Source organism: Lissotriton helveticus, chromosome 5_1, assembly GCF_964261635.1.
Source record: "Lissotriton helveticus chromosome 5_1, aLisHel1.1, whole genome shotgun sequence".
NCBI classification, from domain to species: Eukaryota; Metazoa; Chordata; class Amphibia; order Caudata; family Salamandridae; genus Lissotriton; species Lissotriton helveticus.
In genome coordinates this window covers 74,755,708-74,774,595 of record NC_136065.1, presented here as the reverse complement: position 1 = coordinate 74,774,595, position 18,888 = coordinate 74,755,708, and the positions used below count along the sequence as shown (strand labels likewise).

At 41.0% G+C, this 18,888-nt stretch overlaps 1 protein-coding gene across 1 annotated transcript in view; it reads right to left on the bottom strand.

Moving 5' to 3' along the window:
* LOC144752388 (E3 ubiquitin-protein ligase TRIM39-like) overlaps positions 1–17,024 on the bottom strand; it is a 184,018-nt gene extending 166,994 nt beyond the window's left edge. The window contains exon 1 of the mRNA XM_078640323.1: positions 16,608–17,024. Within this exon, the coding sequence (XP_078496449.1) occupies positions 16,608–17,024 (417 nt within the window). The remainder of the gene's footprint in view (positions 1–16,607) is intronic.
* Between the last annotated feature and the right edge of the window lie 1,864 nt (positions 17,025–18,888).

Here is an 18,888-nt window from a genome sequence, read left to right as displayed (position 1 = left end):
CATCCTCTCTTCTCTGCCTTACATTGTTACACCCATTTATAATTTAGGTGTCACCTACGCAGCGCGCATGCGCTGCATAGGAAAGAGACCTTTATCCATAGGTACAGCTTTCCCGTCAAAAACGTGCACGCGTTGCATTGCTTCCAATGGCAACGCATGCACATCTGGCTATTTACTCGCGGGAGCGAGCAGCTGGCGCCGAATGTTATTAATTATCGTGGCGCCAGCCGCTGGCTCCCGCAAGGGAATCGCGCAGGCCCCTTCCTCTCTCCACTCGCTGCCGCGCTTGTGTAAATGCCGAGCCTGAGAAGTGATTTATTAAGTTTGGAACCAGAAAACCTGTGCTTAAATCTTGGCCTCACTGCTTCGTTGAAATCATCATGTGTCTCGATTTCTTTATGTGGCAAATTGGAAACATGCCAGTCATTAATATTATGAGCTACACCAAAGTAAATATCCTTATGCTCAGCCCAGAGTTGTTCACATTTTAGCACCATGTGCTGCTTTAACTGCTCTCTTTCCGTCCTTGTACAAGAAACCTAATTTAGCTACATAACCAACCCTCTACAGCATGAAAACATCATCTACACACATAAGGCACGGGCTTCTGTGTGATGAGACAGGCTACAACGAACAAAGGTCGCGCGCTTACAAAGACATACACTTGACTCTACCAAATTTAACAAAGATGGAGAGATACAGATCAAAGTAGAAAGAGCGAGAAATCAGGCCAATCTGATCAACACTGACCTTTCAGGTGGGGGGGAGCGCAGCTGGGAGCAGTTTCGGTGTTTAAGTGAACACTCACTTGTGCTCGGTTAAAAGCCACATCCATGCGCGCCTTATGTGGGATGCAGAGGCGCGGGCCGCTGTGTTTGCTCGGCTAGACAGGTCCTGGCCTGAGCATAGCCTTGCCTCACAGTAATGAGGGTAGTGCAGGAATGGCAAGCCTCCGCATTAAAAAAGAAAGGAGAAAAAAACTCTGGCAGACACTCCCTCCTGGCAGGATTCCGCGGGACCCGCCGCATGCCAGCAGCTCTTACCCTAATTGCATTGCTGGGCGAGATTAACATACCTGACCCCCACCCCTCCTCGACCTGTCACTCCGCCATTGTTGGCCCAGCCAAGAGTCTCTCACCCGCTTTCTCTCCCCACCACTTTGTGGCGGCCCCAGTACAAATGTTTACTTTTTTTCCCCGGCATGTCCCTAAGCTTTGCTGAATCCAGCCATGTTGAAGGCTAAAAATTGTGGAGATTATAGCTGAGTGATGGCTTTGCGTGTTTACACTGTGAAATGTGCCCCGGGAAGCTGCACATCTTGGTATTGCACGCCTCTCGGGTTTCTATTTTGCAATCTCTGTCCTTTTCCCTGGAACACTGTGAATGCAAGCCGGCTTCTTCCTGGAGACATACCCGCGAGCCAGAGGAAAGCATGAATCGCAGGCCAGCGCCTCCCTGGCGGAACCTGACTTCAGACAGAGTCAGCATATTATGAATGGGGAGTCCCTGCCAGCCCTTTGTTTACTTGCAACAAGCATGGGGCGTTTACAAATCACGTACCTGTATATTTACATGTCCTCCATAGAGTGCATAGACCCTGGCAGGCGTCCACGCGTTCCTTGCCAGAGTTACCTAGGAGGATTGCAGCGCCGAGAGCAAACAAACTGTATTGGATCACCAGCATTGATATATATACAATACAGCTTGTAATGTGTACAGGTGTGTGCCTTTCGATATGCCACTGTTTTGGCGGAGTTTAGTTTGTATTACAGTGATTGACAGGCGCCCAACGCCCATTGGACTCAAGGGGCTTCAGCCCCCCTGTCGTGTGTAGCAGCCCGGGATGAGACAGCTTCCGGGGCACACACACAGCCAGACTCAAGCACTTCACAGGTCTTTAAAAGATCATTTGCTTGTTAATGAGGCCTTGCTGCTGTTTCACCTCTTCTAAGAACCCCTTCAGCTACACTCTGCCTGTTGCTTAAAGATTCAGCCCCCTCCCGACATTTTTTCTTAGCCCCCCCATCCCCCGAGATTTTGCTCTAGTTGCACCTGTGGTGATTTTTTGTCGAGACACTGGTAGTGTGGCTTTTACTGCACAAAAAGGGAGCCCGGTCCAGGGCTGGCCTGATTTTGTTCATGTGTGATGGATGAGGAGAGAGTTGAAGTGGCTTCTCATGACTACTGAAGTCTTAGGATGGTTAGGTTGTCCAATAGTTAGGGCGAATGCTCAGTGTAGAATTGAGCCCTCTATATAACACATAAGAGCATGAACAACAGCCTGTGAACCCTGTCATCACGATTCCAAACTCAGCAATCACCGGTTGGCATGGTGGAATTTGTACAGTGAAAAGATCTTCACAAGCATCGCTAACTGCACAAGCATGGTTTATCCAACAGCATCACAAGGAAGCCACCAAAGGTGCATGCTTCCATGCATACACAGAAGAGGTACAACATTGTCACAGCAGCACTAGACCTTACAGACAGAAAAGTTACACCACAGCCAGGGGCAGTGCAAGCTTCCCACAGCTCACAGATACAGCTCATTGAGCAGCAGGTGTCATGTTCCTTCACTCATACAATCAGGCACCAACTACTTAACTGCGAGAAAGGTATTGTCACAGGATAGAATGCACAGTTCAGGCAGCTGAAGTGAAATATTTCCTCACACAGAACATGTCTTTTTACAGCAGTTATGTCTCGAGTTTCTCATGGCGAATGGCTGTAACATCCACAGCGGTCTGCAAGCTATGTTCAAACACAGGACAAATGCAGCTTGCGGCAAGCCTCCTTCACAGACTGATCAGTTAGAGGCTGGGAAACATCAGTGCAGGCGTTCCTCACACACCCTGTATACATAAAGTATGTTCAGCATCAGTGTGAGCATCCCCTACACAGAAAGTAAAGGAAAGCAAACAGCAGTGAAAGCTCATTTCAGATATGTGGAATAGGTACAGAATAGCAGTACTAGGATAGAAGGGTATGCAGTTTCTAAAGTTACAAGGGCAAAACTTTGTCATCCCTTGATATAAAGCAGGTCGTATGAGCATAAGTAAATCGGGAGGAAGAGCCCTCACCCAGCCACTTGGTTGACTTGCTTCATTATAGGGCAGCTCCTCGTTAGGCCAGTGCTGCAATGCCTAATGGACACTCAAGACGGGGCTCTTAACCGGAGATCTTCTTAGAACAAGCATTGGCATCGCCAATAGCTCTCACTTTTGGGACCTTATAAGTATTTAGTTATGCCGCACAATATCCTTGGTGCAACAACATCAACTGTTGCCAGCGCTACATAAAACCTTTCAAATAAAATAAATAAATGAAATCTTGTCCACAATTCAATAACAATAATTTAGAACAGAACAACCCGCTTCAGATCAAATTATGTGAATACGTTCAAGCAGGCTTGATTATCAGGTTGCAAAGAAAAATGGCAAACTAACCTTGTATTCTATATTAATCACACACCTTCCCTTCAAAATTATTAAAATATGTAACCGAACAAGGGGGATACCTGGAAGAGAAGAGAGAAATCATAGCATCTGCAGTTGATGCAAAGAGGTTCCACCATATCACAGACATTCCCTGTCTCTCCCGGAGTCCCTCAGGGCTCCCTACTTTCTCTCATCATCTTTAACCTCTACAAGGGATCTCTCAGATCCATCCTTACAGACAGCAGCATCAAGATCCTTCAATATGCAGATAATACTCAACTCCACCCCAAAAATATCCTAACCAAACAACATCCCCAAATCCTACCCCAAACTCATCCATTCTTCAATGTCAACTAATGTACTAAATTTGAACCCCACAAAGATTGAGTGCTTCCTGTATACCACCGGCTCAAAACAGCCCTGGGTTCAAGCCTGACTTTCCAACTACCGGTTGTTCTCCCACACTCGACACACCCCTCTCATTCAAGCCAGACACTGGAAAGAAGTACGCTTGGTTCCAAATCTCTCCCTAGAAGAAAATTAAGTTATTTCGCTTGGAAGATGACTTCAGAATAAACAAACAAGTTCTCTCGAGAGTGGAAGTAGGGAAAGCCATGTTCAATGGTCTCCCCAACACTACACTAGCACCCCTGAAAGGCTGCATACACAAAGCAACATCAGAACAATAGTACAAGTCCTCTTCCATGAGGGTGGAGGCAAAGCCCTGCTCAACTCCTTCCCAATACCACCCTGGCACCATTAAAGGAAGCATACACGAAGCGACACCTCTCAGCAAGGTCTTGAAGGACTCTGATCATATCATTTCAAAATTCCTGCCGAGCAATCAAAAGATGTATATAATATACATATACATGTACACAAACTGAAGTCTTAAAGTCCATATATTGTCCGATAGCCAGTTAGACACAAGAGTCCTGATATACGTTGATCCGTATTTAGTTTCAGCTTCAAAGTTCAAAATTAATCTTTATATCCAAATAGCCAAGAATCAAAACTTTCTCTGTCGCCAGATTCACAACATTCTTTGTAGTCAGATCAGCCAACACGTGTTTCGTTGTAAAAACAACTTCATGAGGGCTGCAAGCCAAAAGCAACATATAAACATTTATATAATTACAAAACATCTCTCATTGTTTAGAAGAACTTTTATGTTAATTAATCTAACACCACCTAAGTGAGAGTGAAAGCACATAGTTCCCAGCATATAAGTGCCATTTGTTGGTCGGTTCTAATAAATTATATGTGACTCCCGGTGTCAAAAATCGATGCACAACAAAAAACATTCGGGTATTTCGCCATACATTGTGAACAGATGTATATTTTACCTAGTTTACACAGTTTATCTTCCGTTATTTTCAATCTGTAGTTTTATCGTAAAAAAGATATTTTTCATCCCTGTTATCAGTTAAAGTCTCTGGAATGATATAAGGAAACTCTTAGCTCTGTCCTAAAAATCACAACCAGTTAAACTGAATATAAAGTTCATCTGATAAATGGTTCTGATGGTTATTTTATATGCTCTACCGGTGGATCATAACTGAAAACAGCTTCCACTAAACATATATTCTTAAAGTTCTACTTAAAGTCATTTTACTTTATCGTTGGACTAGTCATTTTATCATTACAAATAGTGTTATGTTACCTCGTTAGTATTCACGTCAGTCACTCAATATTGTGGTCTTTCGACATTTTTTTATATTGTTATTTTGTATTTTTGCAGGTTCTGTTAGGATAAATCGACATTAACTATTAATCCTTGTCCTCCATATTTGCATATCTATTATACCTATTTGTTAAATTCCGCTTACCAATCCAACCGCAGAATCTTGTATATCATATATTTGGTCCTTAGTTTGTATATTTCCGTTATCACCGTCTTAGGTCGTATCTCATTTATAAAGTCTATTAAAAATAGAAGAGGAGATCTGTAGATCCATATCCTTCGTTATTTTTATAGTTTTCGACTTCTAATGGAGTAACGCTTACCTTTTTAGTCTCAGTATCTTCCGCTACATCCTATCGTGGTCTGTTTCTCTGGCGTCTGTCTTCAGCGCCATCTTCATTAAGTACTCTATGATCTAGTCAATACCGTGTAGTAGTTTAGGGCCGCCATCTTGTGTAAGTTTTTACAGCGTCTTATACAAAACCGATATAAAGTCACTATATAAAAGTTGCTATCTCGATTTTTTACTTTCTCTACGGAGGCAGAGTTATATTTAATTTATTTTTTGTAAACTTACATGTTATCTGCAATTTTAGGAAATAAAGCGTTTATCTTCAGCGCCATCTTCATTAAGTATTCTATGATCTAATCGATACCGTATAGTAATTTAGGGCTGCCATCTTATGTAAGTTTACCGCGTTTTATACATAAACGATATAAAGTCACTATATAAAGGTTGCTATCTCGATTTTTACTTTGTAGTCCGAGGCATAGTTATATTTGATTTATTATTTATAATTTTACATGTTATCTGCAGTTTTAGGAAATTATCAATATCTCTGAATTATCGTTTTATATGACAACCCTAATTATTATACGATATATGGGAAATATAATTGTTCATTAAATCGATAGAGTAACATAGATGCGGCTCGTTATATCGCTATTTATACTGTCAAAAATTAGCCTAAACTGACGAAACCTACTGATGGAAATGAATATTCTTGTCCCGCCATATTGGAATGGTATATCTGCCCATTATAATCATGGTCTAGTCTCTGTACACTATATTAATTTGTCTTGTTTCGGTTGCTAAGGGATATATAGGGATAAAGAATCCAGTTATATATCTTGAATTAAAGAATAGAGGTAACTTGGAGTTCTCACGGAGGCGATTGTCAGTGACAGAGTGTCAGGCACCTCCTATCATTCCATTACAACTTCTAATTGTGGTAATATATTGGTTATAACAGCAGAAGGGGTCATGGCAATAGCATTTAAAGCACCCTCACATCATAAAGAAAAATCATAATGTGCTTTTTTCAGACGGTATAGTCTGTTCTAGACTTGAGGAGCTAGTTCATAATCAGAGGTAATATTTATTCATATTCTTAATGTTCACCCAAGTAATATTGAAGTTCTGAATCTATGTTAAGTCCCTCTTCAACTGCTCGAAGGACCATAATCCATCTTGCCTCTTTACGTCTCAGGTTAAGTAGCCTATTTCCTCCTCGCCTATCTGATGCCACTTGTTCTATACCATGATACAAAAATTTGTGCTTTTTAGAGTCATTCCCATTTTGTATGAAGTGTGAGGCAATTGGGTACCTTGTGTCACCATTTTTTAGTGCACGATAGTGTTCAGTCATGCGATCTTTAAGTTTCCTTACTGTGCTTCCTACGTAGATTTTACCACAGAGACAAGCAATAACATAAATTACAAATGTTGTTTCACAATTAATAAAAGAATTGATCAGAAATGTACCAGTATTGTTATATTCAAATGTCTGTACTTTCCTCATTGCCCATCGGCATGAGCTGCAATTTCCACAGTGATAGAAACCTTTTGGGCGAGTTCGAAGCCAGTCACTCTGGTTTGCTAGTGTTATTGGTTTTGGGTAACTTGGGCTCACAATATTAGCTAGAGACATTCCTTTTCTGTACGTGATACTTGGTCGCTCCGTTAAAAAGGGCTTCAGATCTTTATCAGAAATGAGCATTTGCCAGTATTTGCTCAAGATATTAAAAAGTTTATAGCTCCCTCTTCCAAAGTTAGTAATCAGTCGAATTTTCTGATTATTTCTTGAAGCTTCAGGTTTGCTTTTAGGTTTCAGTGTGTCATCTCTCTGTAATTTGTGGGCTCTTCTAGTCGCCTTATTAATTACAGTGTCTGAGTATCCTCTATTTTTAAAACGTTTAACCATATCTTTTACATTAGTATGAAAATCTTCGTCTTTAGAGCAATTCCTCCTTGCTCTAATCATTTCCCCATAAGGGATTGAATTGATTTGGCTCTTTGGATGGCAACTGTCTGCTCGTAGTAGTGCATTGCAGCTGGTTTCTTTACGACACATACGGCTGCCCAGTTTGTTATTTTCCACAAACAATTCAATATCTAGAAAAGTCAATTTTTCTTTACTGTAATGAGTAGTGAATGACATATTCAAATCATTTGTATTGAGATACTCAAAGAAAGAATCTAATTCATCTGATGTACCTCTCCAAAATAGCAAACAGTCATCAATGAATCTACCCCAATAATATATATGGTCGATCCATTGACTGCCTTTAGGGCCCCAAATAAGCTCCGCCTCCAGCCTCCCCATAAAGAGGTTCGCGAAGGACGGAGCAAACTTGGAACCCATCGCAGTCCCAATCTTTTGTTTGTACCAGGTAGATTCAAAAAGAAAATAATTATTTTCTAATACCATCTTTGTCATCTCAAGTAGCATAGATGTATGATTCAGATATTCCACTGGTCTACTGTTTAAAAAGCTTTCAATATTATTCAGTATTCCTTTCTCATGGTCTATATTAGAATAAAGAGATACTACATCTAGCGTAGCTAGAATCATATCATTATCCCACAGTACATCATTCATTGTGTTAAGAACATGTTTTGTGTCCTCAATGTGAGAGGGTAAGTTCTGCACATAAGGTCTGAGGTATGAGTCTACAAATTGAGATAGTTTCTCAGTTGGCCCCCCTATGCCTGAAATTATTGGTCTCCCCGGTGGTTTTTGTCTGTTCTTATGTATCTTAGGAAGGCAGTACATGCATGGGGCCCTCGGTGAATCAATTTTAAGGAATAAATATTCATCATGATCTAAAAGACAATTTTCATACCATTCCTTAAGCTTCATATTGATTTTATTTTTAATAATTTCTAAGGGATTGGAGCTTACTCTCTCATAGTATCTATTATCTCTCAATTGAGATAAAACTTCATCATTATAGTCTTTACGGTTCATAACAACAATGTTGCCACCCTTGTCAGCTCTACGAATCATAAGTTCTGAATGGTCTGTTAGTTTACGTAATGCTTCCCTTTCATCCATTTTTAAATTGTCTGGAAAATTTGTTTTATGCTGGTGATCCCTTTTAATCAGATTATCTATCTCCAAATTAACAGATTTATAAAAAGCATCTACCACATTACCCGTGGATAACTGGGGTGTCCACTTAGATCTCTCTTTAAAACCACTCCTGGATGCTAAGCTTGGGTTTATCTCAAGATCATTCAAAAGAGAATTCATGGTTATTGGATCTTCTTCTGATTCCGTTAGGGATAGCAATAGTTTTGTATCATAAAGTTCTTGAATAGTAAGTTCACTCAAAACCGGTTTATTGGTAGTTTTAACCACATCATCATCTTTGTTTGAAAAGAATTTTTTAAGCTTTAGTAAACGAACAAATTTATATAAATCAATCTTAGTGGCATACCAATCAGTATTTTTAGTAGGGCAAAATCCAAAGCCTTTCTTAAGTATATTAGTCATACTTTGAAGCTGAAAATAAATACGGATCAACGTATATCAGGACTCTTGTGTCTAACTGGCTATTGGACAATATATGGACTTTAAGACTTCAGTTTGTGTACATGTATATGTATATTATATACATCTTTTGATTGCTCGGCAGGAATTTTGAATTTATATAAGCTCCCTGGAACCAGGGAACTAGTTGGGGAGTTAGGTAACCTTCCTATTCTGCCTAGTAGCAACCTGAGAAACTTGTGAATCTAATTTAGCCAAAATCCTTTGCAGTGCGCCCTATCACCTGTTACCTACTTTAGTCTTGTAATTAGGTTGGGCTGCCGCTTGTGGCTTGCAATAAAAATGAATCGTGAACAAGAAGCGCAAGATCTATTCAAAAATCTAAGCACAGGCTCCTCTATAAATGTAGCGGTAGCCTCTACAACGCACACTAAACAAGAGGGTCTTAGAGCCAAATTTGTTAAACTGGAAAGGCTGAAAATAGCGGAACTTAACAAATGGTGGGATGCTGTAACACTAAAACAGTACCTAACCATTAATCGAATCCCAAGAGGTTTGAGATCGACTATTATACCAGCTTATGAAGACCTGGAACCAGACTTACTGGACAAATGGGAGCATGAATTAACTACTAGTTCGTGTAATCTGATAAGAATTCTTATTGATAATGCAGAACGCAAGATAGCGAAATTATTGATAGAAATACAAACAATTGAGGATGAAATAAAACAATTAAACTTACCGGAAGCAACCATTAAAAACTATAACAAGTTAGATGAGATACTGGCGAACTTACAGGCAGACATTAAGAGGAGAAAAGCACGTAAAATAAAGAGGGATGAACAAGATTATCTAGCGGGTAGAGTATTTACCTTTGCCCGCAAATTTGATTATTTATTCCCTAAAGGGCAGGGAAAGACTAGAACTACCACTCCCTTGAGTTCGGCTGTAAATACATCAACAAGCAGCCTATCTACTAATGATGACAATACTGAGGCTCCCACTGTCCCTAGTGGAGATAGCATAACTTCCAACAATAATTTTTTAGTGGAAGTTCAAAGAATCAGGAAAGGCAATCGAAATATAGGAGAGAGATATGGCAACAATCAAATGGGAAGACAAGGAGGGGGAGACGTGGCAAGCGCAGGAGAAGTGGCCCCAGGGATGAAAGAGAGACTGAGGTCATGGAGGAAGTGACTACAGGAACTAATGAGATCGAGGTAATTAACCTTTCATCTATTGAGTTGTCTGAAAGTATGACTAATATACTTAAGAAAGGCTTTGGATTTGGCCCTACTAAAAATACTGATTGGTATGCCACTAAGATTGATTTGTATAAATTTGTTCGTTTACTAAAGCTTAAAAAATTCTTTTCAAACAAAGATGATGATGTGGTTAAAACTACCAATAAACCTGTTTTGAGTGAACTTACTATTCAAGAACTTTATGATACAAAACTATTGCTATCCCTAACGGAATCAGAAGAAGATCCAATAACCATGAATTCTCTTTTGAATGATCTTGAGATAAACCCAAGCTTAGCATCCAGGAGTGGTTTTAAAGAGAGATCTAAGTGGACACCCCAGTTATCCACGGGTAATGTGGTAGATGCTTTTTATAAATCTGTTAATTTGGAGATAGATAATCTGATTAAAAGGGATCACCAGCATAAAACAAATTTTCCAGACAATTTAAAAATGGATGAAAGGGAAGCATTACGTAAACTAACAGACCATTCAGAACGTATGATTCGTAGAGCTGACAAGGGTGGCAACATTGTTGTTATGAACCGTAAAGACTATATTGATGATGTTTTATCTCAATTGAGAGATAATAGATACTATGAGAGAGTAAGCTCCAATCCCTTAGAAATGATTAAAAATAAAATCAATATGAAGCTTAAGGAATGGTATGAAAATTGTCTTTTAGATCATGATGAATATTTATTCCTTAAAATTGATTCACCGAGGGCCCCATGCATGTACTGCCTTCCTAAGATACATAAGAACAGACAAAAACCACCGGGGAGACCAATAATTTCAGGCATAGGGGGGCCAACTGAGAAACTATCTCAATTTGTAGACTCATACCTCAGACCTTATGTGCAGAACTTACCCTCTCACATTGAGGACACAAAACATGTTCTTAACACAATGAATGATGTACTGTGGGATAATGATATGATTCTAGCTACACTAGATGTAGTATCTCTTTATTCTAATATAGACCATGAGAAAGGAATACGAGCTATTGAAAGCTTTTTAAACAGTAGACCAGTGGAATATCTGAATCATACATCTATGCTACTTGAGATGACAAAGATGGTATTAGAAAATAATTATTTTCTTTTTGAATCTACCTGGTACAAACAAAAGATTGGGACTGCGATGGGTTCCAAGTCTGCTCCGTCCTTCGCGAACCTCTTTATGGGGAGGCTGGAGGCGGAGCTTATTTGGGGCCCTAAAGGCAGTCAATGGATCGACCATATATATTATTGGGGTAGATTCATTGATGACTGTTTGCTATTTTGGAGAGGTACATCAGATGAATTAGATTCTTTCTTTGAGTATCTCAATACAAATGATTTGAATATGTCATTCACTACTCATTACAGTAAAGAAAAATGGACTTTTCTAGATATTGAATTGTTTGTGGAAAATAACAAACTGGGCAGCCGTATGTTTCGTAAAGAAACCAGCTGCAATGCACTACTACGAGCAGACAGTTGCCATCCAAAGAGCCAAATCAATTCAATCCCTTATGGGGAAATGATTAGAGCAAGGAGGAATTGCTCTAAAGACGAAGATTTTCATACTAATGTAAAAGATATGGTTAAACGTTTTAAAAATAGAGGATACTCAGACACTGTAATTAATAAGGCGACTAGAAGAGCCCACAAATTACAGAGAGATGACACACTGAAACCTAAAAGCAATCCTGAAGCTTCAAGAAATAATCAGAAAATTCGACTGATTACTAACTTTGGAAGAGGGAGCTATAAACTTTTTAATATCTTGAGCAAATACTGGCAAATGCTCATTTCTGATAAAGATCTGAAGCCCTTTTTAACGGAGCGACCAAGTATCACGTACAGAAAAGGAATGTCTCTAGCTAATATTGTGAGCCCAAGTTACCCAAAACCAATAACACTAGCAAACCAGAGTGACTGGCTTCGAACTCGCCCAAAAGGTTTCTATCACTGTGGAAATTGCAGCTCATGCCGATGGGCAATGAGGAAAGTACAGACATTTGAATATAACAATACTGGTACATTTCTGATCAATTCTTTTATTAATTGTGAAACAACATTTGTAATTTATGTTATTGCTTGTCTCTGTGGTAAAATCTACGTAGGAAGCACAGTAAGGAAACTTAAAGATCGCATGACTGAACACTATCGTGCACTAAAAAATGGTGACACAAGGTACCCAATTGCCTCACACTTCATACAAAATGGGAATGACTCTAAAAAGCACACATTTTTGTATCATGGTATAGAACAAGTGGCATCAGATAGACGAGGAGGAAATAGGCTACTTAACCTGAGACGTAAAGAGGCAAGATGGATTATGGTCCTTCGAGCAGTTGAAGAGGGACTTAACATAGATTCAGAACTTCAATATTACTTGGGTGAACATTAAGAATATGAATAAATATTACCTCTGATTATGAACTAGCTCCTCAAGTCTAGAACAGACTATACCGTCTGAAAAAAGCACATTATGATTTTTCTTTATGATGTGAGGGTGCTTTAAATGCTATTGCCATGACCCCTTCTGCTGTTATAACCAATATATTACCACAATTAGAAGTTGTAATGGAATGATAGGAGGTGCCTGACACTCTGTCACTGACAATCGCCTCCGTGAGAACTCCAAGTTACCTCTATTCTTTAATTCAAGATATATAACTGGATTCTTTATCCCTATATATCCCTTAGCAACCGAAACAAGACAAATTAATATAGTGTACAGAGACTAGACCATGATTATAATGGGCAGATATACCATTCCAATATGGCGGGACAAGAATATTCATTTCCATCAGTAGGTTTCGTCAGTTTAGGCTAATTTTTGACAGTATAAATAGCGATATAACGAGCCGCATCTATGTTACTCTATCGATTTAATGAACAATTATATTTCCCATATATCGTATAATAATTAGGGTTGTCATATAAAACGATAATTTAGAGATATTAATAATTTCCTAAAACTGCAGATAACATGAAAAATTATAAATAATAAATCAAATATAACTATGCCTCGGACTACAAAGTAAAAATCGAGATAGCAACCTTTATATAGTGACTTTATATCGTTTTTGTATAAAACGCGGTAAACTTACATAAGATGGCAGCCCTAAATTACTATACGGTATCGATTAGATCATAGAATACTTAATGAAGATGGCGCTGAAGATAAACGCTTTATTTCCTAAAATTGCAGATAACATGTAAGTTTACAAAAAATAAATTAAATATAACTCTGCCTCCGTAGAGAAAGTAAAAAATCGAGATAGCAACTTTTATATAGTGACTTTATATCGGTTTTGTATAAGACGCTGTAAAAACTTACACAAGATGGCGGCCCTAAACTACTACACGGTATCGACTAGATCATAGAGTACTTAATGAAGATGGCGCTGAAGACAGACGCCAGAGAAACCGACCACGATAGGATGAAGCGGAAGATACTGAGACTAAAAAGGTAAGCGTTACTCCATTAGAAGTCGAAAACTATCAAAATAACGAAGGATATGGATCTACAGATCTCCTCTTCTAGTTTTAATAGACTTTATAAATGAGATACGACCTAAGACGGTGATAACGGAAATATACAAACTAAGGACCAAATATATGATATACAAGATTCTGCGGTTGGATTGGTAAGCGGAATTTAACAAATAGGTATAATAGATATGCAAATATGGAGGACAAGGATTAATAGTTAATGTCGATTTATCCTAACAGAACCTGCAAAAATACAAAATAACAATATAAAAAAATGTCGAAAGACCACAATATTGAGTGACCGACGTGAATACTAACGAGGTAACATAACACTATTTGTAATGATAAAATGACTAGTCCAACGATAAAGTAAAATGACTTTAAGTAGAACTTTAAGAATATATGTTTAGTGGAAGCTGTTTTCAGTTATGATCCACCGGTAGAGCATATATAATAACCATCAGAACCATTTATCAGATGAACTTTATATTCAGTTTAACTGGTTGTGATTTTTAGGACAGAGCTAAGAGTTTCCTTATATCATTCCAGAGACTTTAACTGATAACAAGGATGAAAAATATCTTTTTCACGATAAAACTACAGATTGAAAATAACGGAAGATAAACTGTGTAAACTAGGTAAAATATACATCTGTTCACAATGTATGGCGAAATACCCGAATGTTTTTTGTTGTGCATCGATTTTTGACACCGGGAGTCACATATAATTTATTAGAACCGACCAACAAATGGCACTTATATGCTGGGAACTATGTGCTTTCACTCTCACTTAGGTGGTGTTAGATTAATTAACATAAAAGTTCTTCTAAACAATGAGAGATGTTTTGTAATTATATAAATGTTTATATGTTGCTTTTGGCTTGCAGCCCTGATGAAGTTGTTTTTACAACGAAACACGTGTTGGCTGATCTGACTACAAAGAATGTTGTGAATCTGGCGACAGAGAAAGTTTTGATTCTTGGCTATTTGGATATAAAGATTAATTTTGAACTTTGAAGCTGAAAATAAATACGGATCAACGTATATCAGGACTCTTGTGTCTAACTGGCTATTGGACAATATATGGACTTTAAGACTTCAGTTTGTGTACATGTATATGTATATTATATACATCTTTTGATTGCTCGGCAGGAATTTTGAATTTATATAAGCTCCCTGGAACCAGGGAACTAGTTGGGGAGTTAGGTAACCTTCCTATTCTGCCTAGTAGCAACCTGAGAAACTTGTGAATCTAATTTAGCCAAAATCCTTTGCAGTGCGCCCTATCACCTGTTACCTACTTTAGTCTTCTGATCATATCATGTCCACATCAAAAGACCTACACTGGCTCCCCCGTCCAGCCCAGGCCATCTTCAAAATCATCTACATCACTTATCAAGCGCTCGATTACAAGACCCCGGCTTACCTGGCAAATAAACTAACCAAGTCAAGGGGACAACATTAGTTCAGGATCATGGTATCACCTCACTGGAGACAAAACAACGTAAGATGGTAAAAAAATAGAAGGTAAGCCTTATCTGTTCATGCTCTCAGCATCTGGTACAGCATCCCTATCCATATGACATCAGCTCAAGTCTCCTACAATATAGAAAAATGCTGAAGAAGCATCTCTTCAAGGAGCTCAACCCCTGACCCGGCAGCCCACCCTTGACCTTCCCCGACAATTGTGTCTTCCTAGCGACCCACCTGGTTTACTGCTCTATACTAGCAAAATATATCAAGATTGTACGTACCAAAAACAAAAACTAAGATTGTAAATTCTGGCCACACGTATCCATATTCCTCTTTAATATTTACATCTATACCTCCCTGACTAATTAAATATATACCCTCAGTCTTTTTGTATTTGTGAGGTACCCTCAGGGTGTCTCTTTTCCAGTTCCCTTTAAATAACATCAGGCCGTGGCCTACAGTGAACCCTCTTTGAGGCTTCACTATAGAACAATGCCTTCTACTACTAACCCCTAAGCAGAAGCAAGTGCAGAGAGTGAGAGAACAGAAGCTAACCCATACATGGGATACAAACAGCCTCATACAGGGTCTGCAACAGAGAACCAACAACTAGACGCCAGCCTCATACAGGGTCTGCAACAGAGAACAGAACCAGACACCAGCCTCATACAGGGTCTGCAACCGAGAACAGATGACCAGAGACCAGCCTCATACAGGGTCTGCAACAGGGAACAGACCACCAGAGACGAGCCTCCTATAGGGTTCCACAGAGTAAGAAGCTGGGGATATTTGTCGGTGTTCAGGATTCATAAGTGATTCATTAAATCTTTAAGGGGATACAAAGTATGTTTGGTGTTTTAATTGATCTAAACTCACTCTGAGAGTCCTAAAGAGAAGGGAGCCAAAGAGCACACAGTACATATACAACCTGTGATCCCTGAAAGCTGACATATATTCCCCGAATTTCTCTTCGTGACTCCGTGAGTTTCTTCACTTGTGGATCCTGACTACCCACATACACACTATGTGCTCTTAGGCACCCTTTTCTATGGGATTGATGGTGTGAATTTTGATCCCTTCACCCCCCCCAAAATATACTCCTCTTCAAGACTTAACGAGTAAATTCACTTGTAAATCCTTAACACCCACAGACATACCTTGTGCTCCTCTGCAACTTCTTCCTGTGTGGAACTTACAATGTCTTTACTTGTGAACCCTCGAAATCCACACACTTTCCTTGTTGTTTTCTGCAGCCTCCTCCGAGGGACACACAGGGTGACCTGTGACCCCGGAACATTTGTACACACAGGGTCTGTGCTCAGGCTGCCCCTTGATGTGAAGCACCGAGTGACTTTCTGATCTCTGAATGTCCACAGATCTATCTTGTGCTCATCTGCAGTCCATACTGAACACAAACACACACACACACACACACCATGTTCACCTTTGCCGGCTTCACAGGGTTCATAGTGTGAGTTAGTTGTCCCTGAAAGCCCACAGACGTACCTTGTGCTCCTCTGCAGCCTCCTCTATAGGACTTGCTGAGTGAGTTTTATGCTCCTTGGACTCCCGGCAGACCCAGCATATCATCCTCTGATCCTCTTCACAGAACAGCCTCAGCTTCTCATCATGGTTTTTGCACTGATTCTCCTCCGGGGGCTTTACTGGGGGAAGTTGAAGCTGTTTTGCAATTTCTACCATGTTCCTCAGTTGCCTGTTGGGTCGAAGGTTTTTTCCACAAGATGTTGCTCTGCATTCGGGACAGGGGAAGTTTTCATCTCTTCCCTCCCAGATCTGAGTGATGCAGGAGCGGCAGAAGTTGTGTCCACAATCAATAATCATCACTGGATCAGTAAAATATTCCAAACAGATGGAACAAGTGGCCTCTTCCTGGAGGTCCCCGAGCTGAGCTGCTGCCGCCATGATTCAGAAATGCAGGAAGTAAAGGTAACTTTCATTTCTCTCTCTGTGTGCAGTGGGTGTGTCTGTGCTTGTGCGTCTGCCCCTCTCTGTGTGCGCTGGGACTTCCTGGTTCATCTTACAGGCACAGAACAGACTCTGTCACTACAGTCTCCTGTGCTTTACCTGTACGTTTTTCACCTTTCTCAGCTAAACACACCAGCAATTTGTTATGTTCTAAGATTCTGTACACACCTGCCAGAGCTCTACCGAGAACCCCCCCCTTGAGCTGATCACCCCTGCTGCTCCAGGCCCCGCCCACGGAGCTACCAAGGACACTGACTCCTGACCCATCACCCCCTGCTGTTCCTGCCCCAGACCTCCCAGCCTCGATCTTCGCCTGCTGTTCCTTTTCTTACCCCCACCCCACCACTAGAGGGCAGACTCTAATCAGTGCAGCAGCGAGGGTGCTGTGGGCATTACTGCTACCAGTGCAGATGGGCTCCATGGCCCAGTTTGGAATTAAAAAACGCATCTATAATTGGGGTGCAGTGAGCCCCTTACTTTCCTGAACCCGGTGTCACTGAACCTGCTGAACTAGGGCAGCATGTGATATGGCCTTCAGTGACTATCAGCCATGTGATAGGGCCCTTCAGCGATTATCAGCTGTGGCTTCTACTTGCCCCCTGCCCTGCCAAGCAATCACGCTGATGATGGGTGGGGGAGCAGGTAATTGTGTACCAGAATGGGGGGGGCAGGTGTTGCTCAGGCCATTGAGCCATTTTCACCTGCTCCCCCTCTCCCCCTCTCCCCTGAGGTCCACGCAGCCCACAAACAGTGTTTGCATTATCACCTCGCCCAGGGCCCTTCTACTTCAGTGAAGAAGAATGGGTGATCTGGCTGTGGAGGCAGGTGATGTTGTGAACTATCACCATCTTCACCTCAGCCTCCCCGCACCCACACGGATGGCGCAACAGCTGTGTTTTGTGATTTACCCCCTCCCCTAGCAGACCATTGCCCTGTGACAGTGGAGGGCTGGGAAGGGTGAGTAGGTTAGTAATAGCAGGGGCCTCCCTCTTGTTCGGGTGCTCCTGCCCATGGAGGGCTGGGGAGGGTGAGCAGGTTAGTATTAGAAGGGGCCTTGCTGTTTTTCGGGTGCACCTGCTCCGTAGGGCTGAGGAGGGTGAGTGGGTTTGTAATAGCAGAGGCCTTGCTGTTGTTCGGGTGCACCTGCACCGGAGGGCTGGGGAGGGTGAGTAGGTTAGTAATAGCAGGGGGCTCGTTGTTGTTCAGGGGTTCCTGCGCTGTAGGGCTGTGTAGGTGAGTAGTAGCCGGGACCTTGCTGTGGTTTGGGTGCTCCTTCACTGCAGGGCTGAGTAGGTTAGTAATAGCAGGGGGTTCGCTGTTGTTCGGTTGCTCCTGCGCTTGAGGGCCTGGGAAGGCTGAGTAGGTTAGTAATAGCAGGGGCCTCGCTGTTGTTCAGGTGCTCCTGCTCCGGAGGGCTGGGGAGGGCTGAGTAGGTTAGTAATAGCAGGGGCCTCTCTGTTGTTCAGGTGCTCCTGAGATGGAGGGCGGGGAGGGTGAGTAGGTTAGTAATAGCAGGGGCCTCGCTGTTGTTCAGGTGTTCCTGCACCGAGGGCTGGGGAGGGTGAGTAGGTTAGTGATTATAGGAGAGTAGGATCTGCTTCTTATAGTTACCCCCACTTTTTGCTGCTGTTTCACCATATTCGACTTAGTCTGACTGGGATTCTGCTAATCAGGACCTCAGTCTATCTGCTTTCTCTCTAAATTGATTACATGTACTTTAGGTATACTCCAGATTGGATTCTGGAGTACCCATATTAGTCTCTAGTATATGGTATACTATTTCTAGGGCATAGGTACCCCA